At 44.0% G+C, this 23,314-nt stretch overlaps 1 protein-coding gene across 1 annotated transcript in view; it reads left to right on the top strand.

Annotated features, from left to right (window-relative positions):
- Window positions 1-23,314, top strand: part of PREX1 (phosphatidylinositol-3,4,5-trisphosphate dependent Rac exchange factor 1) — a 245,025-nt gene that overhangs the window by 139,946 nt on the left and 81,765 nt on the right. Inside the window, exons 10-13 of the mRNA XM_083146391.1 lie at window positions 836-980; window positions 15,098-15,198; window positions 18,422-18,525; window positions 20,498-20,547. Of these exons, the coding sequence (XP_083002517.1) occupies window positions 836-980; window positions 15,098-15,198; window positions 18,422-18,525; window positions 20,498-20,547 (400 nt within the window). The remainder of the gene's footprint in view (window positions 1-835; window positions 981-15,097; window positions 15,199-18,421; window positions 18,526-20,497; window positions 20,548-23,314) is intronic.

Genomic DNA, 23,314 nt, shown 5'->3' with positions numbered 1-23,314 from the left:
GCTATGGTGAGTGACAGTGGTGCTGTGGGCACAGCATAAACAGTGCCCAGCGAGGCAAAAATGTAATGATTTCTAACCTAATAATAGATTTTAGTGACTCATAAATGTGTGCACGTTTACTGGCAATTTGTAATTAAGAAAATTGCTAATGGTTACATTTCAGTCTAATAGGGGTGTAGCAGCATATGTATTGTAATCATGCTCAGCTTGTACACTGTTGCCTCTATCTCCATTTTGCTGCTGGTTCCATTCATACATTGTACAGTATGTCATTCATGTGATTTGCCATGTCTATGTGAATAGAGCAGCCTTTAAGTACATCCTAGGTCATGTGGCTTCCTCAGAATTAGTGCAAACACATTTATAACAAAATAATCCATTGTTTTAACTTGAGTATGTTATATGGCCAGTACGGATGGTGTAATGGTTAGCATTCCTGCCTCACAGCACTGGGGTCATGGGTTCGATCCCCACCATGGCACTAACTGTGCAGAGTTTTTATATTCTCCCCACGCTTGTGTGGGTTGCCTCGAGGTACTCCGGTTTCCTCCCACATTCCAAAAATATACTCATAAGGTTAATTGGCTTCCAACAAAAGTAACCCTAGAATGTCTGTGTGCGTGTACACGTGGTAGGGAATATAGATTGTAAGCTCCACTGGGGCAGGGACTAAAGCGCAGAGGAATATGTGTGCTCTATATAAATAACTTAATGAATAAATTCCTGTAATATATTTAAAGGCAAATGAGGAAGGCAACTCTTGCCAGAAGAGCTTACAGTCTAAGTTGTACATGACATGCTTTTTTATATAACGTTATGCTGTTTGCCTCTGCAGGTTTGAAGCTGGGGATGGAAAGAGATGCCTATGTGATGATCGCAGAGAAAGGGGAAAAGCTGTACCACATAGTCAGCAAGAAATCCAGTCTGATCAAAGACCGAAGGAGAAAGTTCAGCACAATTCCCAAATGCTTCCATGGAAAGTAAGTTGCACGCCTGAAAAGAACCATTCATGACAGTGACCTGAAAAGCTCTGCATGGTTTCAGAGCAGTCGCAGCACGCATACGTAATCAGGCCAGGCACTGACAGAGCACCCCATTCACTGCTCTGAAGGCCGGTTTGGGAAGGGAATCTCCGTCTCTGGAGGCCTTTCACACAGAGTAAAAGTACTCACTTATCAGCTCTGCCAGACCTTTCCCAAATTCTCACCGTGCCCGAATGTTCTTCTAAAAATAGAATCATACTGAATTTGTAGATTACCTTAGATGTTCCTGTGTTGAGGGCTAAGCCAGGGTTATTATTGTGGTCTTTCTTGTGTAGTGGGCTGGATTATGGATGTGCTATCTAATCTGGGCGGTTAATTTTTTTTTCTTCCTTAAATTGCATTACTAATATCCCTTTTACACCAGCCTATATAACCTGGGAGCGCGCAAAAACCCGGGTTTGCGGGCAGTCTAAACGCTCCCACTTGTAATTACCCAGTATTTCAACCCGGGTAGCAAGCAGGGTTGAAAACTGGTAACAACCTAGGACCGTTCACTGCAATGCAATACAGCGCCAGTTTACGACTTGCCTCTGGTGGCGTCACCGGCCCGGCATTATGCTGGGTGAGGATGCCGGTGTGACAAGCAGGGTTGGAGCCGGCTACAAAATTCCAGGCGTAACCCGGCTTGTAGGTGTAAAAGGAGTTTAATGTTTTTTATAACTAAAAAAAACTAAATTAAAAAAATAAGGTAGCCCGTCTACTCAGGGAAACATCCTCTGGTAAATATACTATGAAAGAAAAGATGTCACTCTGAGTATTTTAAAGTGCAGTAGTTTACTGAGTGCCTATGGCATTTTGGGCTGGGGGCTCGTCTTCAAGGCATGTCCGACAGCATTGAAGAGGCAGATCGACAGAACGGGCCCGACTTTGAAATCTGTCGGCCCCGTTTTGTCGATTACGGACGTGAATTGTCACGATCACGGCCGAATCTCGACAATCCATTTTCACTGATCGTGAAGCAGGACATTGAATCCTGGCTGCCAATATGCTGTCCAGCAAAATGAAAACAGGCCAGAGTCACGGCTGTTGGGACAGATCGGGATTGAATGATCCGCTATGATTGGGAACAGTAACATGTGCTCAGACACTGTCAACCTCATTTCTGTTGACCCTTTGATGCACACCCGTGATATATAGACCTGTTGGCATTTTATTACATGTATGATGTAATTTGGCCTGAATTTGCACTGTAGATTATTTTTTCTTTTCCCACAAATCAAAGCATGGACCCAAACAATAATTTTTTTTATCTGCATTCTGTTTTAATTTTAAACATATCATTTAGAATCATTTACATTACTTATCTGCTTAGACTAGATTTGCAGAACATTTTTCTATCCTGTTTACCAGTTTACAGATATGTTTATATATATATATTATTACAGCATTGCCTTTGTAGAGACCTGCCGAACATTACACCACTACTTTTCCATCTGTTGTTGAACTATACATCCCAGCATGTCCTGCTACAGTTTTGCTATTTGTCAATGCTAAAACTGTTGCACGGCATGCTGGGATGCATAGTTCAACAACAGCTGGAGGACCAAAGGGTCCCCATCCTTGTTATAGTGGAATCATGCGTATGGATACACTCTGCAGTTTTAGTTATTAACCTTTCCAGAGCCCCTACTGGATATTATTTTGTTTGGTTTATCCTGACAGATATATTCTGCAGATTTATGACCTCTCCACAGAGCTATAGAATGTTTTGTTTTTCTGCCAACCATTTCCAAAAACAGATTTATATATTTAATAGTACAACTCCTAGTTTTGTCCGGGAATAGGCTAAAATAAGCATGCGGCTGAGTCTTCATTCCCAAGCATCGTTGTTTCTTATGGAAGCACTGTTTATGTCTGTATTTTTGTACAGGAACCTTGTTAGAGCTTTTAAGGTTAAATATTTAGGGGGATTCTGACGTTCCGACAGTCGGAATCCATAGCCATTTTAATTTCTCTCGACTGCAACTCAACAGTCGGAATTCAATGTTCCGAGTGTCGGAAAGTCTGAGGATTGTCAAAAACGACCGTGGATTGGTGAAAAACTGGTGTGTTTTAAAGTCAGATCTGTTTTGTCGGAAACTGCCTTCAATGCTGTCGGAAAAAACAGCATTGAATAGGCGGGGACTGCTATTTTCGCCGGCGGAAATAACAGCCGGGATTGAATACCCCCCTTTCTATCAAGTGTCTACCAATGTCAACCCGACTTATTGGTCCTATTGTCCTAGCGTGGGGAGTCTGTCTCATAATTATCTCCATTAAACAATATGAGATTTGTTGTTAAGTTATAAGCATATTTAATATGAGGTCTGTTTTTCGTAGCTTGTTGACAATACTCTCTATAGAGAATCTTGAAAGGGAGAGTTAATTCAATACGTTCAAGGGAGTTACACAGGAAGTAGCTTTTCGTTTTAATGTATTTTACTTGGAGAAAAGAGGAGCTAAACTATTTGGTCATGGTGAATTATAAATCATGTCTTTTTGATTTTAAGGATCTTTTGATGATGTACAGCACATCGAATGAAAGAGGAAGAGTACAATTGTCTCTGTAGACATTTCGTCATATCGCCGCTGGTTTTATTATTAACCAGTGATGTCCTGAAACTGAAAGTGGAGCTGTGTCCGTTGTATTTTTTTTTAAAGAGAGCTGGTGACCAAGTCTTTTTTAGTTAAATATGAGTTAGAAACCAAACTGTTTAAATATAAGCTGGGCAATGTTACATTTAGCTGGTTATGAATTGTGGAAGTTTGGATCTATTTTACCCTAGCCTCTGTCCCTTTACCATATTATATATTTTCAGATAAACTAGTTAATAATTTTATTCCAAAGGAGACATGGGGCAGTATCAAAATAGCCATGGGAAATTATGGATACTATCCTATTAGCCCTGATGCTGGAACTTATCAGGGATTTGGAAACCAAATCATTGATTGGAGCCATTTCCTCCACAATCAGTGCCACCAAATCACATCGGTCCGAGGCTTTTTATGGACCTTGTGTGATTCCAAAACGGAAAAGGGTAATTTTTTTGCACGGAAAAACAGGTTGTATATCGCTATAAATACCAGTTTTTTCCATGCATAACTATTTACTAATTTTGCTAATAGGATACCCCATCATGCTTTTTAGGGCTAAATGTATCATGCTTCAAAAAGAGATAAAATAGAGTGATAAACGACCAGCCAGTCAGCTCCTACCTGTCATTTTTAAAACCCAGCCTACACATACTTGCCTACCCTCCAGGAATGGCCGGGAGGATCCCCCAAATTGGGTCCCTCTCCTGGCCCCCCAGGAAGGTGGGCAAGTCTCCAGCATTGCCCCGCAGCCCCAGCACCCTCATTACCCGCTGCATCAAATGTCTGATTTTTGTGGGGGCATGAGAGGGGGTGGGGCTAATCATGCAAATCATGTCATTTAAGCCCCTCCCCCATCTCCAGACCCTGCAAATTGCTGCAGATGACTTCATGGGGGCGGGGCTTTATGTCCGCCTCATCCTACTCCCTGACAAGTAGCCTCGTCCTGCCCCCTTTCACTCCTCTCTGGACTTCTCCCGGAGAGGAGTGTACAGAAGTAGGCAGGTATGCTATAACATGACAGGTAGGAGCTGGTTGTTTATTACTCTCCATTTTATCACTTTTTGAAGCTTGATACATCTGGCCCTTAAAGAGCCCCTTATTCCCTCATGGTGTGTACACACGGGGGCGATTGCCGTGCTATGCGAGTCCAGATGCGATCAGATCGCATCGGGACTCGCATCGCACGGCATGCATAGAGGGGCACAATTTAGACTATATAGTGCAGATCTGCACTATATAGTCGTGGCTGCCCTCTCTATCTGGCTGCTGATTTACGCTCACACGGGAGCATGCATCGTCAGCGCATCGGGCTCGCAAGCCCTCAAAAAGCATGCAATATGGCTTCCGATGTTGACTATATCGTCAACATCGGAAGCCATATCGGCCCATGTGTACACACCATCAGTTTTATTTATTTATTTACAATTTCTTATATAGCGCAGCAGATTCCGTTGCGCTTTACAATTGTAAACAGAGATAAAGACTGTAGAAGCCAGCTTGTCTGGCTGAAAACAGCATAAACTCACCTGGCTATTGGCAGGAATCTTTAGCTCACACACTTGATCTGGGCAAGGGGGTTCGGCTTATCTTGATTGACGGGTTGGCTGATTTGAATGACGGTTCAGGATAGGCTGGTTGAGGTCAGGGGTGGAGATTGATGGGGTGATGTTCTTGCTTCCAGAAGATTCTGCCTCTTGCTTCAGGGAACGTTGGACTGTTGAGTACAGAGATTCAGTTGATTAGCTATATACTGTCTTTATTGCTGTATTTTCCTTTAATAAACCCTTTTTTAACCCATCTATATCTCTCTAGATAATAAACCTCTTATTTCTGTCACCTTTCCTTTCTTTTCTAGCTGTTTCTATCCCCTCTATTCTCTAATGTCTGCCAGGCCCAAGCGTTCTGTGGGGGCTCCCACTAGATATGTCAGCCTGGATGAGGCTGATGTTAGGGCCAGGGCCAGGCCTCCTGTGCGCGGCGATGTAAGGGGCTTATCCCCTTCGCCACGCAGGAGAAATGCAGGCGCCAGGGTTCTTTCCCCCTCCCAGGTATTGCCCAAGGTTTGTGTGGCTGGTGCAGGGCGTCGCGGGGCTCAATCCACGACGCCGCGTGCATCCACTTCCAATGGCGGCGGGCGGCGGGGGAGATCGCGCGGTGGTCAGTTAGGAGCACCGTCGCTGGTCCCTCCTCCCCCCGCCCGGGTAGACAGCAGGCGCCGGGGGTCGCGGTATGCTGCGGTAACCGCAGCGCACCACGCAGCTGACGGGGAGGGGGATGCCGGGATACAGCCTGGCCCGGCTCCCTCTTCACCAACGCTGCTCTCTTCTCCCCCCCCGGCCGGGTACGCAGTAAGCGCCGGGCGTCGCGCCCGGCCGCAGACACCGCGGCGCAAAGCAGCGGTGATGTGGTGGGTGAGGGGGATGCCGGGATACAGCCCGGCCCGGCTCCCTCTCCCCTTGTTCAAAAAAATGGCAGGCGCGCTAGGGGACGGGATAGGCACCCCGTTGCCCCTAGCAACAACAGTGCGCCAGGTAGTAAAAGAGACAGGGGGAAGGGTGCAGTGCCTATGAGCACTGGGCGTGTAATGGCCACCAGAGGTAGAACTGGCCGCAGGGGTGCAGCCAGAGATGCTGCTGAGGGTGTTGCAGGCATTTCTATGCCTAGAGCGCCCTCTGCTGGAGGAAGGGGGAATAGCAGGAGGTCCCATAAAAAAGGAAATAATAGCAATGTGGCAGCAGCGCCATCTGGTGGCATTAATTATAATGGCAACCCCAGGGGGCAATTTATTGAGGACATGAGGCATAAGTTAACTGATGCCGAATTTGAAATGTTTAAGTCGGCCGTAGCTACGTGGCAGAATAATAGCGAGGATTCGGCCGAATCCGTATCCTCATGCACTAACTCAGGTGAAGAGGATTCGCAAAGCAGCGAATCCGGTCCACAAGGGCAAGCTCCATTTGCTGTTTCAAGCGGAGAAGGGTAGCTACGGGGACCAACAAAGTGATTCTGAAATGAATCCTGTAGAGGGGGTTAGAAATTCTAACGCCAGATCTAGACGGGCAGCGAGGCGAAGGTTGGTCGCGGAGAAGGCTAGGGAGACCAATACGGCGCCACAAGGGGCCAGGACGCAACCGGGTCGCTCATATGCGGACGCGGTTGCAGGGAGGAACACAGAGGGTAACACCGTGTCATTAGACACATCGGCGCTTACATCTATATGCGCGGCGGTGGTGTCGGCAGTGGCTCCTCTGTTAACCACCGGGCCAGGTGGGCAGGGGGAAACTGCCCCTTCGGCAACTTTGGAGTCAGTATCTGACCTCATAGCCAAAGCGATAGCTCCGACTATTACTGCGGCGCGAGGGGAAAATGCCATTTCCTCTGCTGAAAGGGTATTGCCGAATGTCCCACCTGTGATGGGGGTTGTTAACGAACCTCTATTGACAGGTCAAGATTCCGCGGAACAAGCCATGGAAGGAGCATCGTCAAGTCGAGGAGGAAGTGAACGTAGAAGAAGGAGGGCAGCATCTTCTGATACTGGTGAGTCCACGAATGATCCAGACTGGACAAATGATGATAATGCAGGGTCTAGCAGTGGGGGGTCAGAGGATTCATCTGTAGAGAAGAAAGCTAAGCGAAAAAGATCTGCAAAGTCTCGGAAGAGACGGCGCAGAAATGAAACCTCGGATTCCTCATTGGCATCGACGTCTTCCGAAGATAAGTCATCTTCGGACGGCGTCGCGAGGAGACGAAGGCGAAAGAGGCGTAGGGAATATAGGTCCCATAGCTCCGGGTCCTCTAATGTATCGGTTGAGTCCGATGCAGTGCAGTGCGCGAACACCGCCGTTAAGCGGGGTTTGCGCCCTAGGGCTAGGGATAGGATCAGAAAAGGGCGCTACGTAGATATCTTTGCTTTAACAAGCAAAGACAGGCGGGCCCTTCTAGCCGCAAGGAAGAAAGGACCCGCTAGCGAGGATGCCTTTCGCACTTATAATAACTGGGTAAGGGGCATACTTATTTTTGCGGCCTGTTATTTAGAGACACATCCAGATGAATATGTGAACCTGGTGAGATACCAGTTCCTTATTCATAAACTCTACACCTCTTACGTCGGTCCCGGTTGGCGGGTCTATGACGAAGAGTTTAGGAGGAAGCAGCATGGCCGGGAGGTGTACGATTTTGGTAAGAAAGACGTAGAGTTATACGGCGAAGTTGCCGAATCAGCTACACCTATTAGGGCTCCGGAGAATAAGGGGTGGGTAAGACAGTATGGGAGTAGGCCTTACAATAATATTAATAAGGGAAGTAATACGAAGCATGGCCATGGTAGGTGCTACTCATTTAATAATGGGCAATGCAGCCTGGGAAACCGGTGTCGTTTTCGGCACCTTTGTATCAGATGCGGAGGTCAACACGCAATCAAGGATTGCACAAAACCTCCAACTGGTGGGGGAGGTGGGGCTCAGTCCACGACAAAACAAAGCCGCGGTCCAGCGGCACCTGTCGTTGGATAGAGCCCCAACTCCAATAGTATTGGTCAGGATGTTACCATGGCTGGAACGGTATCCGGACAGAGATGGAGCAAGATTTTTGCAGTCCGGATTTTCAGAAGGTTTTCAATTACCTGTTTCCGCTCCAATTAGTACGGGAACTAAGGGAAACTTACGCTCCGCCATGGAACATCCTGACATAATATCACAAAAAGTTGAAGCCGAGGTAAAACTAGGTCGCATGGCAGGCCCGTTTTCAACACCACCAGTTGAGGGACTAATTTTGTCCCCTATTGGGGTGGTTCCCAAAAAAGTTAAAGGGAAGTTCAGGCTGATTCAGCATCTTTCTTGTCCTAGAGGGTCGTCTGTCAATGACGCCATTAATGACGATTTGTGCACTGTTAATTATCGTTTATTCGAGGATGCTATAGACATCATTCAAAAAATTGGTCCTGGTGCCCTCATGTGCAAATTGGATGTTGAATCAGCTTTTAGATTATTACCTTTACATAAGAACGCATTTCAGTACATGGGATTTAAATTGAATGGGGGTTTTTACATAGATAAATGCTTGCCCATGGGTTGCTCCATTTCATGTGCTTATTTTGAGCGCTTTAGCACATTTTTGCAGTGGTGCCTGCAGGAAGTGTCGGGAGCTGACAGCATTACTCATTATTTGGATGACTTTCTTTTAGTGGGTCCTCCAAATTCTGGCTTGTGCCTTAGGTTACTAGAAGCAGCGCTTGATTTATTTAGAGATTTCGGGGTTCCCGTGGCAGGGGAAAAAACAGAGGGACCTACTACTGATTTGGTGTACCTCGGAATTGAAATTGATTCCGAACTAGGTCTGTGTAAACTCCCTCTAGATAAAGTACGCCGGTTACATGACGAAATACGTTATGCCATCGCGGCTGCTAAGTTAACACTTAGACAGGCTCAATCTTTATTGGGCCTGTTTAATTTCGCATGTAGAGTTATACCCATGGGCAAAATATTTTGTAGAAAACTAAACCCCACCATTTTCTACGTCTATCTTCAGAAATGAAGAGGGATCTGAAAGTGTGGGAAATGTTTCTGGATAATTTCAACGGCATATGCATATGGCAAGCTCCAGCCGTCGCAAATGCGGAGTTGGAATTATATACAGATGCTGCAGGATCTTCCGTATTCGGCGCATTTTATGCGGGACGTTGGTGCGCAGAGGCCTGGCCCGAATTTTGGGCACGAGACGGCATGACCAAGAATATGCTATTATTGGAAATATTTCCAATAATGGTCGCCTTAGAGCTCTGGGGCGCAGAATTGGGAAACAGGGAGGTTGTCTTTTGGTGTGATAACCTAGGGGTGGTCCAATCCATTACACAACTAAGGTCAACCTCTCTCCCAGTTTTGCGTATTTTGGCACGGATAGTGATGATGTGCTTGGCGAACAACATTACGTTGCGAGCCAAGCACGTCCCAGGCGTACTTAATGAAGTAGCGGATGCATTGTCCCGTTTCGAATGGGTAAGATTCAGGCAACTTGTGCCTTTAGCCCAGAAGTATGGTGAACAATGTCCATCTTTTTTATGGCAGGTGCCTCTGGAGGGGTAGAGGAGCTGGCCCTGCGGTCGCTAGCGCCAGCTACATTTAGAGCTTATCTGGCCTCATGGGAGCGCTGGAGCGAGTTCATGCTTGAACAGGGTGGCACAGGTAAGAGCTCTAAGCGTCTTATTAATGCCTATGTATGGAACCTGTACACGGAGGGTAAGTCCAGAAGTTTTGTTGGACGCTCTCTGGCAGGCATATCATTCTTTTTGCGTCTTGGTGGGAAGAGAGACATCACCAAGTCTTTCTTACTTTCCAGGATGCTAAAGGGATGGGCCAGAGCCAGGCCGGTTTTGCCCGACAGGCGACGGCCGATTGATGCCGGCCTGTTGCGTCGAATCTCGAGGTCCCTAAGAGTAATTTGCTCAAACGATTACGAGGTTCGACTTTTCAGGCTGGCCTTTGCCATGGCTTTCCATGGGGCGTTCAGAGTAGGCGAACTGGTGTCCGCAACCAGGGCATCTCCCTCGCCTATGCTGTTCGGCCATGTCGACGTGCACCACGACGGTTTATGGTGCAAGATACAGCGCTCAAAGACCGATGTAGCGGGCAGGGGGCAGTGGGTCCATTTGGGTCGGAGTGGCGACCGCCAGATCTGTCCGGTGGTGGCGGCTCTGGCTTACGTGGAGTTGCGGCCACAATTGCCCGGGGCCTGGCTGATGCACATTGACGGGTCCCCTCTTACTAACTTCCAGTTTAGGTCGGTTTTCAGGCGCTGTATATTGCATCAGGGTCTTTCTCCAGCCGACTTTGGGACACACTCTTTCCGTATCGGCGCCGCTTCGGCAGCCGCTGCGGCGGGTTGGTCTCAGGTCGACATACGAGCACTCGGAAGATGGTGGTCTGGTGCATTTAAGCGATACATCAGGCCGACATAGTCCAGTGAGCCCATTTGAGGAGTAGCCACTCGCCCAAACACGCTTTAGTGTTTGAGGGGCCTTGAGGATTTTTTTGTGTTATCACCAGTCTTAAATTAGGCTCTAGCCAACTGGTGGAAGATTTGTGTTTTTTGCCTCAAGTCAAATCGGGCGACCCTCTCCCCCCCCCCCACCCCCCCCCCACCATAGAATAAGAAACAACAGGTAGGGATTATACATAATTCAAATGAGTCAAATAATCAATTAGTCTTAAATAGATCACCCAAATCACAGTCCTATTAGTTATCAACAATTTAATATAGAACTCCAAAATCACCTTTAAGGGAATCTCCCGGGCCCCCCTTTAAAATTTTACCAGATGTTTGCCTTTATTTCAATTTTTCTAACAGCATCTATCATTTCAACTTACAGGTCAACGCTTGGACACCAATATGATTTGGATGGTGGGACATTCATTTATTTATTGGTTGTCCCTGTCCCAGGTAACCGCGGATACGGAACGTTTCCCTGAGACGCGATTTATCCGTTGGCTGGGGCGTAGAGGTATGAGGTGGTCCGCGTTGAGGGGTCTTTTGGACGAGTCAGTTAGGGCGTTTGGTTACCCACTTTTTGTCATCATTCACTTGGGGGGCAACGACCTCACGCATAATTCCGGTCTCAATATTCGATTTGAGATTAGGAATTTATTGCTGGACCTGATCAGAGAATGGAGATTTTGCCGTTTCTTCTGGTCAGAGATTATACCTAGGAGGGTTTGGAGAGATGCACTCAATCCGGGTGCCATCGATTTGGTACGTAGGCGGATCAATTCCGTAGTCGGCAGGGCTATAGTAACGGAGGGCGGAGTGGTCGTCAGGCACAAGGCCATATCCTTTAGAAACGAGACCCTGTACAGGCCGGATGGGGTGCATCTCTCTTTAGTCGGGATGGATTTGTTTTTTCAGAATCTAATAGACGCATTGAGAAGTTTAGAGGTTTAGCTGAGGGAGTTTTTGTAATTAGGTTGGTGGCGGGTCAGTTCAAGTTGAACTGATATGGCGGAAAGAACGGTAGTTAAATTAGAGCTGTATTTACACTTAGCTGGTGGTTGATGTCGAGATGTGGGCATCACCGATCCAGGTGGGCCCGCATCTGGACCTTAACGATCATCTACTTCGGATAGCGTAAATTGTTGCGGACATTTGTAGTTTAGGGCAGGTGGCCCAATTTTTTGATGACTCGGGCAGAGTGGTGAGCTCTGCCTTAGTGATATTGCGAGGTCAGGGGCAGAAGCAGAAGGTCAACCCCCTGACCTTAAGGGCAATTGGCCCCTTTTGAAAAGTCCGCTTCGTAATTGAGCCGTTGTCTTGGACGCTGGCAGGTGGCCGGTCCTTGGCAATTAAGGGCAGGTGGCCCTTAGATCCGGAGTTTGTTATTTTTATTACTTTGTTATTTTCCAGCAATGTTATTTATCTTGCATGCCGTTCTTTGCCCGCCACCTTAGTTAGAGCAGGGACATAAATTTTAGTTAGATTCAAATAGGCCACCCCTGCTCAAAATAAATAAGCCATCCCCTTTAAGCCCATTCAGTTGTACGCGTCTTTATTTCTTAGATAAGTGGTGTGAGTGTGGATGAATGCCTATGTCTGTGTGGAGTTTAAGACTGTAGAAGCCAGCTTGTCTGGCTGAAAACAGCATAAACTCACCTGGCTATTGGCAGGAATCTTTAGCTCACACACTTGATCTGGGCACGGGGGTTCGGCTTATCTTGATTGACGGGTTGGCTGATTTGAATGACGGTTCAGGATAGGCTGGTTGAGGTCAGGGGTGGAGATTGATGGGGTGATGTTCTTGCTTCCAGAAGATTCTGCCTCTTGCTTCAGGGAACGTTGCTCTCCCGCCCGCCCCAATTCTTAGTTAGAATTAGTTTTGAGAAGTCGTTTGCATTTATTCGTTTAGTTGTGTCGGCTTATTTTGTTTTGGCGGAAAGAACGGTAGTTAAATTAGAGCTGTATTTACACTTAGCTGGTGGTTGATGTCGAGATGTGGGCATCACCGATCCAGGTGGGCCCACATCTGGACCTTAACGATCATCTACTTCGGATAGCGTAAATTGTTGCGGACATTTGTAGTTTAGGGCAGGTGGCCCAATTTTTTGATGACTCGGGCAGAGTGGTGAGCTCTGCCTTCGTGATATTGCGAGGTCAGGGGCAGAAGCAGAAGGTCAACCCCCTGACCTTAAGGGCAATTGGCCCCTTTTGAAAAGTCCGCTTCGTAATTGAGCCGTTGTCTTGGACGCTGGCAGGTGGCCGGTCCTTGGCAATTAAGGGCAGGTGGCCCTTAGATCCGGAGTTTGTTATTTTTATTACTTTGTTATTTTCCAGCAATGTTATTTATCTTGCATGCCGTTCTTTGCCCGCCACCTTAGTTAGAGCAGGGACATAAATTTTAGTTAGATTCAAATAGGCCGCCCCTGCTCAAAATAAATAAGCCGTCCCCTTTAAGCCCATTCAGTTGTACGCGTCTTTATTTCTTAGATAAGTGGTGTGAGTGTGGATGAATGCCTATGTCTGTGTGGAGTTTAACAAACTGGGTAACAACAGACAGACTTGGAGGTAGGAGGGGCCCTGCTGCAAGCTTACAATCTAGTTTTGCACATTTGAGCTTTTTTTGTGTGAAGTAATGCTAATATTCTACCACTTGTAATTACATAGTGGAGCAGTGAATGCAGCTGGCCTCGGGGTTGTTATGGCTGTTTTGGATAATTTGATTCCCCAGTTTTCTGGCAAAATAATGATTTGCATTTAGCTAGATTGCTGTATTCCATAGCCACTTGTTCCCGCTTTAGACCAGCTGAATATGCATTGGTTTGCATGCTCTGTGTAGGATCCAGAGAAAGCTGGTTCTGTATTTCATATGACACTTTGCTGCCAAAACCTCACTATTACCCGGGATTATCTGATCAGGAGAATTTATATCTCTACTTTGTAGAGTTTTTAGTTATGTGCAATGCCTAACAAAAAGAGAGTTTGCAAATTTAAAGATTACATTCTCAATTTACCTTATTCTTCCAACTCACACAAGCTTTGGTACAGTTGACTTATAATTTGATATAACATCATTATTTGTAAATAAAATGGGATGATGGTTTTCTTTGCATCAGGCTGCTCTTAAGGTGTGTACACATCGGCGTGGAGTTGATATTATATAGTGTGGCGAACAATATGATTTGCTGGCAATATATAGCTCAGTGTCTCCTTTTCATCAGCGGGCGCCGCTACCTGCTCCACCTGGGGTGGCGCCATGGTTCACGGGGGGGTGCCGACGGGTGATGCGGGCGTCGCTCCCTGCGATTTGCGTGGGATGCGAGGGTAGTACCAAAAGTTTGTGCAGCACATACTTTTTGTACTGTGTGATGAGATGCCCGTGGGACCGCGCATCGCACTGCAGGGTACCTTGAGACCTGCTGGTGAAGTCTCTGTCCATCTACAAATGATCTTCTCCATGCAAACTTCTCCAAGACAAATCCCACCTCTGCCACTGAGTTGTCTCCTGAGCCCCACGATATGCTGCAGATGGTCACACAACTTTGCAATCCAGTTATGGAGAGATTTTAGTTATAGATCTATATCCCCTTGACCATAAATAATTTGATTTTGTCTTGGACCCCTGCAGGTGCCCCAAAACACCCTAATTGCTGTTGTTATAAAGTCCCAATACTCAAATATCATATGGAGGTGGCATAAAACAAGGACACACTATACTGTATATAAATTATGTATTTTGTGACATGCTTACTGCAATGGTATTTTTAAAGGTGTGTACCCACAGACCGATCAGATATCGATATGAGCGGCCGTCGGGGTGCCGGCATCGGCTGGCAGGGAGGGACGGCACAGCGTGTGCCATGCTGCATTGTGCAGCATGGACCTCTTTCAGAGATAGTAGAAATGGACTGTGCAGCAGAGTCTTTTTCTACATTTGATTCTGATTCCTCGGGATTGGTGCTATGCGATTTTGTCTATATAGTCAAAATTGATAGTGCAAATCAAACCGTGTGTACACAGCCTTGGACTGTTTCTAGAAATGTAGATTATATTTATTTGTTTGGGTTTGTTCCATGTTGCAGTAACCAGAAGAAAATAAGAAAGCTCATGACAGCAATTCAATATATTAACCCATTGTGTGCCAATGTTGCTGTGAGAGAGCCTCAAAATATATGCAAATAATGCCAGCGTCGCTCACAGCCACTGTTCTTTTAATATAAATACAAATAACGCCAAGTCAATTGATTGAAGTTTAGTTAAATATTGCAATAAAGGAACAGTCGCTGTGAGCGATGCTGGCATTTTTAGCGGATATTTTGAGAATCTCTCACAGCAACATTGGCACTCAAAGTGTTAATGGCAAGTGCCACATTCAACAGCAATAATAATCTTTTTATAATGTAATCTGTGACATCATTAAAGTCTTAATAAACAGGAGATTGATAATGTGAGAGCATAGTGATGAGTTTTATATATATATAACAAATTCTGTCTTGTTTCAGTGAATTTGTGTCCTGGCTTATGGAGAATGGCGAGATCAGCAAACCAGAAGAAGGGGTAAACTTGGGCCAAGCCTTACTGGAGAATGGAATCATTCATCATGGTAAGATCAGCATACTGGATGGTACCTGTATAATATCACAGATAACATATACCCACAGAGATTTGGTTGGGTCAGTTTCTTTAGACTATAAACATTATTTGGTACTTGTTTCCTAGCACGGCGCCCATCGCATCGTATACCATAAGCCTTACAATGGTATGCGATGCGACGCGAAGGAACCCGATGTTATACAATTTATAATTGTATACCATTGTATATGGCATACAATGGCACACACTGCGATTGTATATGATTTTAAATTGTATAAGCACCCTAATGGGTGCTTTTAATGTTAAATGGCCCCCCTATAAGATTATTAATACTATAAGCACCGTAATGGGTGCTTACAATGTTAAAAGCACCCCCTCTATCAACGCCAACCAGAAGCGTGGCAAGCGGCGGCGGTATGCGTCCTCCGACCTTTTCATACCCCCACCATCCACATCAGCGTGGAGTTGATATTATATAGTGTGGCGAGCCACCGAGCCTGAAGCGTGGCGAGCGCAGCGGAATACATGTAAAGTAATACGCGGGGCTCGCCACACTACTACGCGGTAACCCGGCGGGTGATGCTTAAAGCATCCCAAAATGCGGTAAAAACCCGATAACGGGGTTTTTACCGCATTTTTAGTTTAGAGAATCTCCCCCTTTATGATTTGAGACCTGACACAACATTTCTTCTTGACTAGACACCCCCTTTCCCCCTCCCCCTTCCCCCTCCCCCTTCCCCCTTTGTTATTGTTTTCTTTAATAATAATTTTACTGAAACGGTTACGGTTTTAAAAAGTTGTAAATATAGAAAAAAGTTACATAGTATACCAAAAGAATTGTAAAGAAATCGTAATTGTACCATAATGCATATTTTGTGCTTTGGACATGCTGTCTTTTAATAAATGATTACAAAGAATATGTGTTTAACACACACACAAAATGCATTTTAATCTGAATCAGGCCCATTGTGCGTACACACTTGATGACCTTTAGACATTGCCGTTCTAAACCTGCCGGATTTGGCAAAGTCATTTATAGTATTGTCCAGTGTGTACCCAGCTTTAGGATGAGGAGACATTCTTGCAGAAGACTTCATTTTACATAAGGTTTTTATGGCACTTTTCTGCATGTAAAATGCCAGTGAACTATTGCCATATATTGACAATTGTTACTTGGGAGTACCTCCAATCGTTGTGTCTCCTTATTTTTATTCCTAACTGAATTTCTGTTGCCAGTATTACCTACTCCTTCGTTATTCTCATGACTTTGGAACATCTCTTTCTTATTTAAGGGTGATCACAAACTGGAGGATTGCTTCCATTTCCTTGAGGCATAATAATAGAAAGTGATTCACCTCACTTGTCCCTAGTGTATAGCTTAATGCCTCTTCCCTCCACTTTGTCAGTGTGTCCCCACAGGACCCATTACAGGTTGGAAGCTGATTTGTTGCTGCACATTGCATTCTGTCCCCATCCATCATCTCTGCTCTCTGACTTGTCCCTGGTCCTCTCCTATGGTAGAAGATGCTAGCTGCCTGATCTTCTGTCCACTGGCAGATACAATGATAGTAATTGGAGCTCTGTCTCTGATAGAGAGGGGAGCCTGGCCATTATGCATGGATTGGCTAATGGACTGTGCAATGTCAAATGGGATGTTCTTTACACTTTTTCATCTGTGGCATGACAAGTATTCCAAGGAATTTACTGGATAATGATACATGGCTAACTCCATCTTCCTGACACTACAACATGACATAAAATTGTTGTCTTTCGGTTATTTTATTGCATTCATAAGTCACAGTCTACTGGAGATACACGCACGCACACGTGTGTGTGTGTGTGTGTGTGTGTGTGTATATGTATGTATGTATGTATGTATGTATGTATGTATGTATGTATGTATGTATATATATATATATATATATATATATATATATATATATATATATATATATATATATATATATATACACAGTAGGAGCAAGTTTCATCTTTGCTCCTTTGGTCATGGCTAGCCATGGCTATTCTATTGTTCTCAGCTGCAATACAGTACGTATATATATATATAAATATCTCCAGAGCTTGTATGTCTCACATGTATACTATACATTGCTCTTCCCTAAAATATATATATTTTTAAATTACCATTACATGTGAGATGGTTTTCAGACAGGGAACATACAGTATGTGTCTTTGTGTGTTGCTCTGGTGCTTGCTGGGTAATAATCCACTGCCTGCTGGGTAATAATCCACTGCCTGTGTAGAGTATTGTCCACTAAACAATATTTTGGGATCCTCATTGTCATAAACAGACTGTAAACTGCATTTATACCGTTCTTGCCTACTTTTGAAAAATATTTCAGGGAGACTGTTCAAGCAACTCCTATATCCACGGACTAATACTTTTAAGTGTTTGCTTATGTATTGTGTTTTACAAGTTTTTTTCATATAAGTTGCCATGAGACAACTTATTTAAAATGCAACGTCCCTTAGAACCAATTCAGGGAAATGGCACTGATGATTCCATTTAATGTACATATATTTGATTTATTTTGTTTCCCCAAGACTTTAGCAACTGTACAATATAGGAAAGGTGCAATTAAGGAGATTGCTAGACTTCAGGGAGTCAGGGAGATTGTTAATATTTCAGGGAGTTTCCCTGACAGTCAGGAACCGTTGGCAAGTACACTGCATCCTTTAGATTATGTATACAGTATATATTTTCCATTTTTACACAAAGAAAAAAAAACATTATAACTAACAAGAACATTCCTAGAAATTTTACAAGAACGACAGTTTAAAAAAAAAAAAAAAAAGTTAAATGTTTAGAATTCATTAACCCATTGAGTGCCAAGTGAATTTGTCAAAATTGGTGTGAAAACTGGCAAGCAAACATTTTTAAGCATCATAATGACCAGTAATGTTTGCCTTATATAGGAAATATAATCTTTTTTTAACACAACTTTTTTTATTTGAATTTATATAGCAAATGTGAGCGACGCTGGCATTTTTAGTGCATATCTTGCACGTCTCTCACGGAGATGTTGGCATTTTTAGCAGATATTTTGCGCGTGTTTCACAGAGATGTTGGCACTCAAAGGGTTAAACAGGTGAAGTGCTGCAGGTTTCCTACTGTATTCTTTTATAAATGTTTTCAGAATTTGGAGACATTTGCCCCATTAAGAGGTTGTATTGCCCATTGAAGAGCAGTAAATATCCCCACATGTGATTAGTTTCAGATAAGCACCAGTTTAAGAACGAACAGGTTCTCTATCGATTTCGCTATGACGACGGGACATATAAAGCAAGAAGCGAGCTGGAAGACATCATGTCCAAGGTATGTTTTTGTCATTTGCTGCCAGCTGGTCATTTACTACATAGCATAATTAGTGACACTGTTTTATGGAGCTCAGGTCACACAGTTTGTCAAAGCCTTGTCAAGTATTAAAGAGGTTAATGTTTACCAGAAGTCATTGCATACAAAGCATCAATATTTATTAGCACTTGTGTTAAAGTGGTTGCCATTATGGTGATTAGAGGCAATATGTCAATGTGCAGTATAGCAATACGTAATGTACAGATGTGGCCTGGGTAATAATTCATGACGGAGTGATGACATGGAGCCACGTAACTGCTGGTACCATGCAAGTCTCCCTGGAGATGCTACGGCAATGAGCAGCATGATTTATCATCGTTTATCACCAGAGTACTTGGGATCATGAATCTGATTGGTTAGGCTACTTGTACTTCGCTTCTGATGTGATACGTGCGCTATACGTTTTTATCATAAGATATTACTGATCTCCCTGCACAGGTGACCTTGTGGGCATGTCCGCAACAAACCGTTTAACCAAGTGTCATTGTCACCATATTTGTCATTTGCAGACCCTGGGCCAGACAGTGTTTTGTCTCAGTGTGACACTGCTATAATTTTCAGACTCTTTCAAGCAGAAAAAGCTATCTCAGAGGATATTTGTCATTATGTGTGCACACTAAATATAACCTGGTCCCCTGGATAAATAGGAATCTGTTCACACAGCAAGAAGGGCCTAGAGTAACCCTATGAATAATGCATACATTTCAGAATGTGTAGGTACTTACTGCAGCTTTCCGATATCTGTCCCCTCAGTCACTGGATGTATCTGCAGAATACCAGTATAACATGGAATCTTGCTTATGTGGAAATGTACAGTATGTCATGAAAACAATTTACAGTCATCTCACCATATTGGGACAGAAGGATAGGAAAACAATAGTGCTCCACTCTGTAGGATAGAAACTATTTACAATACAGGAAAATAATATTCTGTCTATGTAAAAAAAAATGTATCAACAAGGTTACAATTATTACTGTTGTCTCGATTAGGACATATGCTATATGGGTGATAACATCTTTATAGCATAACCAGTGGCGTAGTTGTAATGCAACATAAGAGGCACAGGATGAAACAAAATGAAATGTTAGAAGACAAGAAATGTTTTCCTGTGTAGGCTTATACCAAAGAAGGCTAGTGGTGTGTCCAGATGTGAAAAGGCAGATTCAATAGCGCAACACCTAGCTTTGCCTTAAATGGTGAAGTCCAGATATCGGCATCAATCCATGACACCCACACATACACAATTGCCCTAAAAATAATGCGGCCAGTATTTACTCTGCACAGAAACAAAACAACTCACACAAATCTAACACTCTCTATACATGTTACATCTACCCCACCTGCAGTGCACATGGTTTTGCCCATTTTGAGAACAAATTTGTACTGCGATCAGATCTGAATAAAGGGCCAATGTGTTCAAATCATTAAGTATCCTTTTTCTAGTGTGTAGTGAGATGCCATGTCTGAAAAGTGCGCACCAATTCTGAGCACCAACACAGGAAAGACCAGGAGCCACTGGAATGTAGAGCCCTTCAGGAGATCAGCAACGGGGCCACGAGTGTAGGCAAGTCAGACTAATTTACAGGAATATCCGCTCACAGAACGTAAGGACAGGAAGTTGCTTGAAACAGGAGAAATCTTCATAGAGCCACATTGGTCCATGAAACACCCTATAAATGAGCATTTGCCCACACAAGGGCAAATAACGTAACATTCAGAGGGAATAAGTCTGGTTCCACCGGGAAAAATAAATAAATGTAGGCATTAAAGATGTCAAGGCGCTACCTACTCTATGCTAAGCAAATGGTCATCTAAATTTAAAGATCTTTCTTCAGTACCTGGTTTAATTACACTTCTGACTGTCGATTAAGTATTAAAATATTAATAAAACCTGTCACGTACTGATTGATTTTACTTTCTTTCACTTTCCAGGGGGTGAGGCTCTACTCTCGCCTGCACAGCCTTTTAACACCAGTCATCAAGTAAGTGTTTATGAGATGAACATCAGTAATGGCAGTCCTGTCTTTTACTCTCTTATTACACTAAACATTATATGTTTATGTTCTGGCTAGGTGTGTGGTCAGTAACCGTGTAATAAAGTGTACAGCACATACATGTGCTGCATTTCTTATTCTGTGCATTAAAGTCTTGTATTGACATGATAGCAATCAGAAGAAAGTGCCGTTCCAGTGGTACCTTTTACATATCTTCTGAATGTATTTCCTGAGGCACAAAATGCTTTATGCCTCACTATTTTCACCTTGCCTAGGCTACCTTCTTATGAAAATCAGTGGCCACACCGAGATACCACCACACTGATTGTTCTGAATGAAAGTCACTGCGTTAATGTTACTGTGCACGTGTGAGCCGTGTGAGCCGTGTACTCAGTCCTACAAACTGCTCAGGGGCAGTATAGCCAAAGCAGGAGAGTGTTGCTCAGCTACGTGGCAATATGTATTGATAAATTACAGCCATAGGTGATTTTCTGTCACTACTCCATTATTGTGAATTGTTTCCCTTGCACAGTGGGTTCTAAACGCCCCTCAGCAGAGCAGCCTGTGCTTTGTGACTGAACCATGTGACGTTTCACAGCTACTGATGACAAATGAGGCCTTTGCTGTCAGCTGTGAGGAATAGACCCCGTACTGTAGTCTGAGCAGAGTGAGAGAACAAACATGAAAGTGCCTCCTCATAATCCTGTCGGCTTCACACGCAGAGATTTTTCATTTTTAAATGTAGGTTAGCAGAATTGTATATTTCCTGTCAGTAATGTTCTTTTGTAGTATATCTCCCTGCTTCTAATACTCTGTGCTTCTCTATCAGGCTGCTTACAGTATAATGTGAGCCCTATTCACCAGTGTGAAAGATGCTTTATCTGTGACATATTGGGAATCATATGAAAGTTGACAGAGTTGATTTCTGACAAAATCCTTCTTAGATGGACAAACCATGTGCACTGCAGGTGGGGCAGATGTAAAATGTGCAGAGAGAATTAGATTTGGGTGAGTTATTTTGTTTCTGCGCAGCGTAAACACTGACTGCTTTATTTTTACACTGCAATATAGATCTCACTTTGAAGTAAAACCCCACCCATATCTAATTCTCTCTGCAGAAGTAACATCTGCCCCACCTGCAGTGCACATGGTTTTGTCCATCTAAGAAGGATTTTGTCAGAAAGAGTGAACTAGAATAAGGCCCAGAGTTCAATGATTTTCATACCTCTGCCTTGGTCTCTGCGACCCACTGATATGGCAGATGAGATGCCTCATGTTAACCCCCCTTTCAGTGCCAAGGGAATTTGTCAAAATAGGTGTGAAAATAGCCGCGGCAAACCTTTTTTTATTAACCCTTTGAGTGCCAACGAGATCCACAAAATATCCGTGAAAAAAAATGCCAGCGACGCTCACAGCGACTGTTCTTTTTTGGGGTTCAAAATTTGAACAAACTTCAATCAATTGGCTTGGCTGCATTTGTTATTATTTATACCAAAAGAACTGTGAGCGATAACTTGCATTTTTAGCGGATATTTTGAGGATAGCTCACAGCAGCACCTCACAGCAGCACCTCACAGCTGACACCAAAATAAGTGATTCTGGACTGCCCTGACGCAGAAAATTGCAGTACCGCTGCACCAAATATTTGGTCTCCAGGTTAGTCTCACACTCTTCCTGTACACTTTAAAAAAGGGAGTTTGCAGATATTTTGGGTCTAAAATTCCTTTGAGCACATTTTTCAACACTAAAATATGTGTACAGACTGGAGAGAAATATTTGTCCTGTAACAAACTTTATTTTCATGATAAACAGATATAAGCTGAATAGAGTTATGAGCAGCACAATCTGTGCCTTCACATTGATGTGATCCAGATTTCACCATGTGTAATAATTGTAAAGAATGTATCTCTGGGATTAAAAGCTTTTTTTATTTCATTATGTGTTTGACTCCAAATGTAATATTATGTGATACAGAGAAGCATTTTGTGGAGGAATGTCACAGTGAGGAAGTGGAGAAGCGCGGGGGTGTTAACACTTAACAATAAATTCGTTTCTGGATGTTTTAGTCTTGTTTTTCTCCATACAAAGACACATTTTTGAAATCTTACGACTGGTGGCCTGTGGTTTGGAATCTGCCATGCTGTTGCAATCTGTTTAGTCAGGGATGCATCTATTCTACTAGACTGACCTGTATAAGAAGGATGACCATTTTTGTATTTCATGACTTTGCTCAGGCGAAGTGGATGGAGCTACGTTGAGTGTCTATGGCGCAGACCGTGCTTGCGTGGGTTTACTCCGGTTTCCTCCCACAATCCAAAAATAAACTGAATGAATGTGTGTGCGGGTCCATGTGTTAGGGAATATAGATTGTAAAGTCTAGGGTGTGACTGAGATGGGGGTGGCGATACATTGTGGTGGTGAGGAGATTTGGATGGTGTCAGACAGAGCAGCAGACCAGACTAAAGGTGCCCTTACGGAATCGGTACATCTGTCAGAATGAACTTAGGTCTACAGTCATTAGGTCGACCCCATTAGGTCGAATGGCAGGAAGGTCGACCTGATTTAAGGTCGACATGGGCCAAGGTCGACATGACTTAAGGTCGAATTTGCACAAAGGTCGACATGAGGAAGGTTGACTGGTCATAAGGTCGACATGGGTTTTTCACTGTTTTTTTTTTCCGAATGTCGACACAGTTGACATGGACACAGTTGGCAATGAGAATCGGACCCTCGCTTCGCTCGCAATGCTTCGGGC

Source organism: Crinia signifera, chromosome 6, assembly GCF_055691185.1.
Source record: "Crinia signifera chromosome 6, ASM5569118v1, whole genome shotgun sequence".
Classification (NCBI taxonomy): domain Eukaryota; kingdom Metazoa; phylum Chordata; class Amphibia; order Anura; family Myobatrachidae; genus Crinia; species Crinia signifera.
The sequence above is the reverse complement of the archived record's forward strand: the minus strand, read 5'-3'. Positions and strand labels throughout refer to the sequence as shown.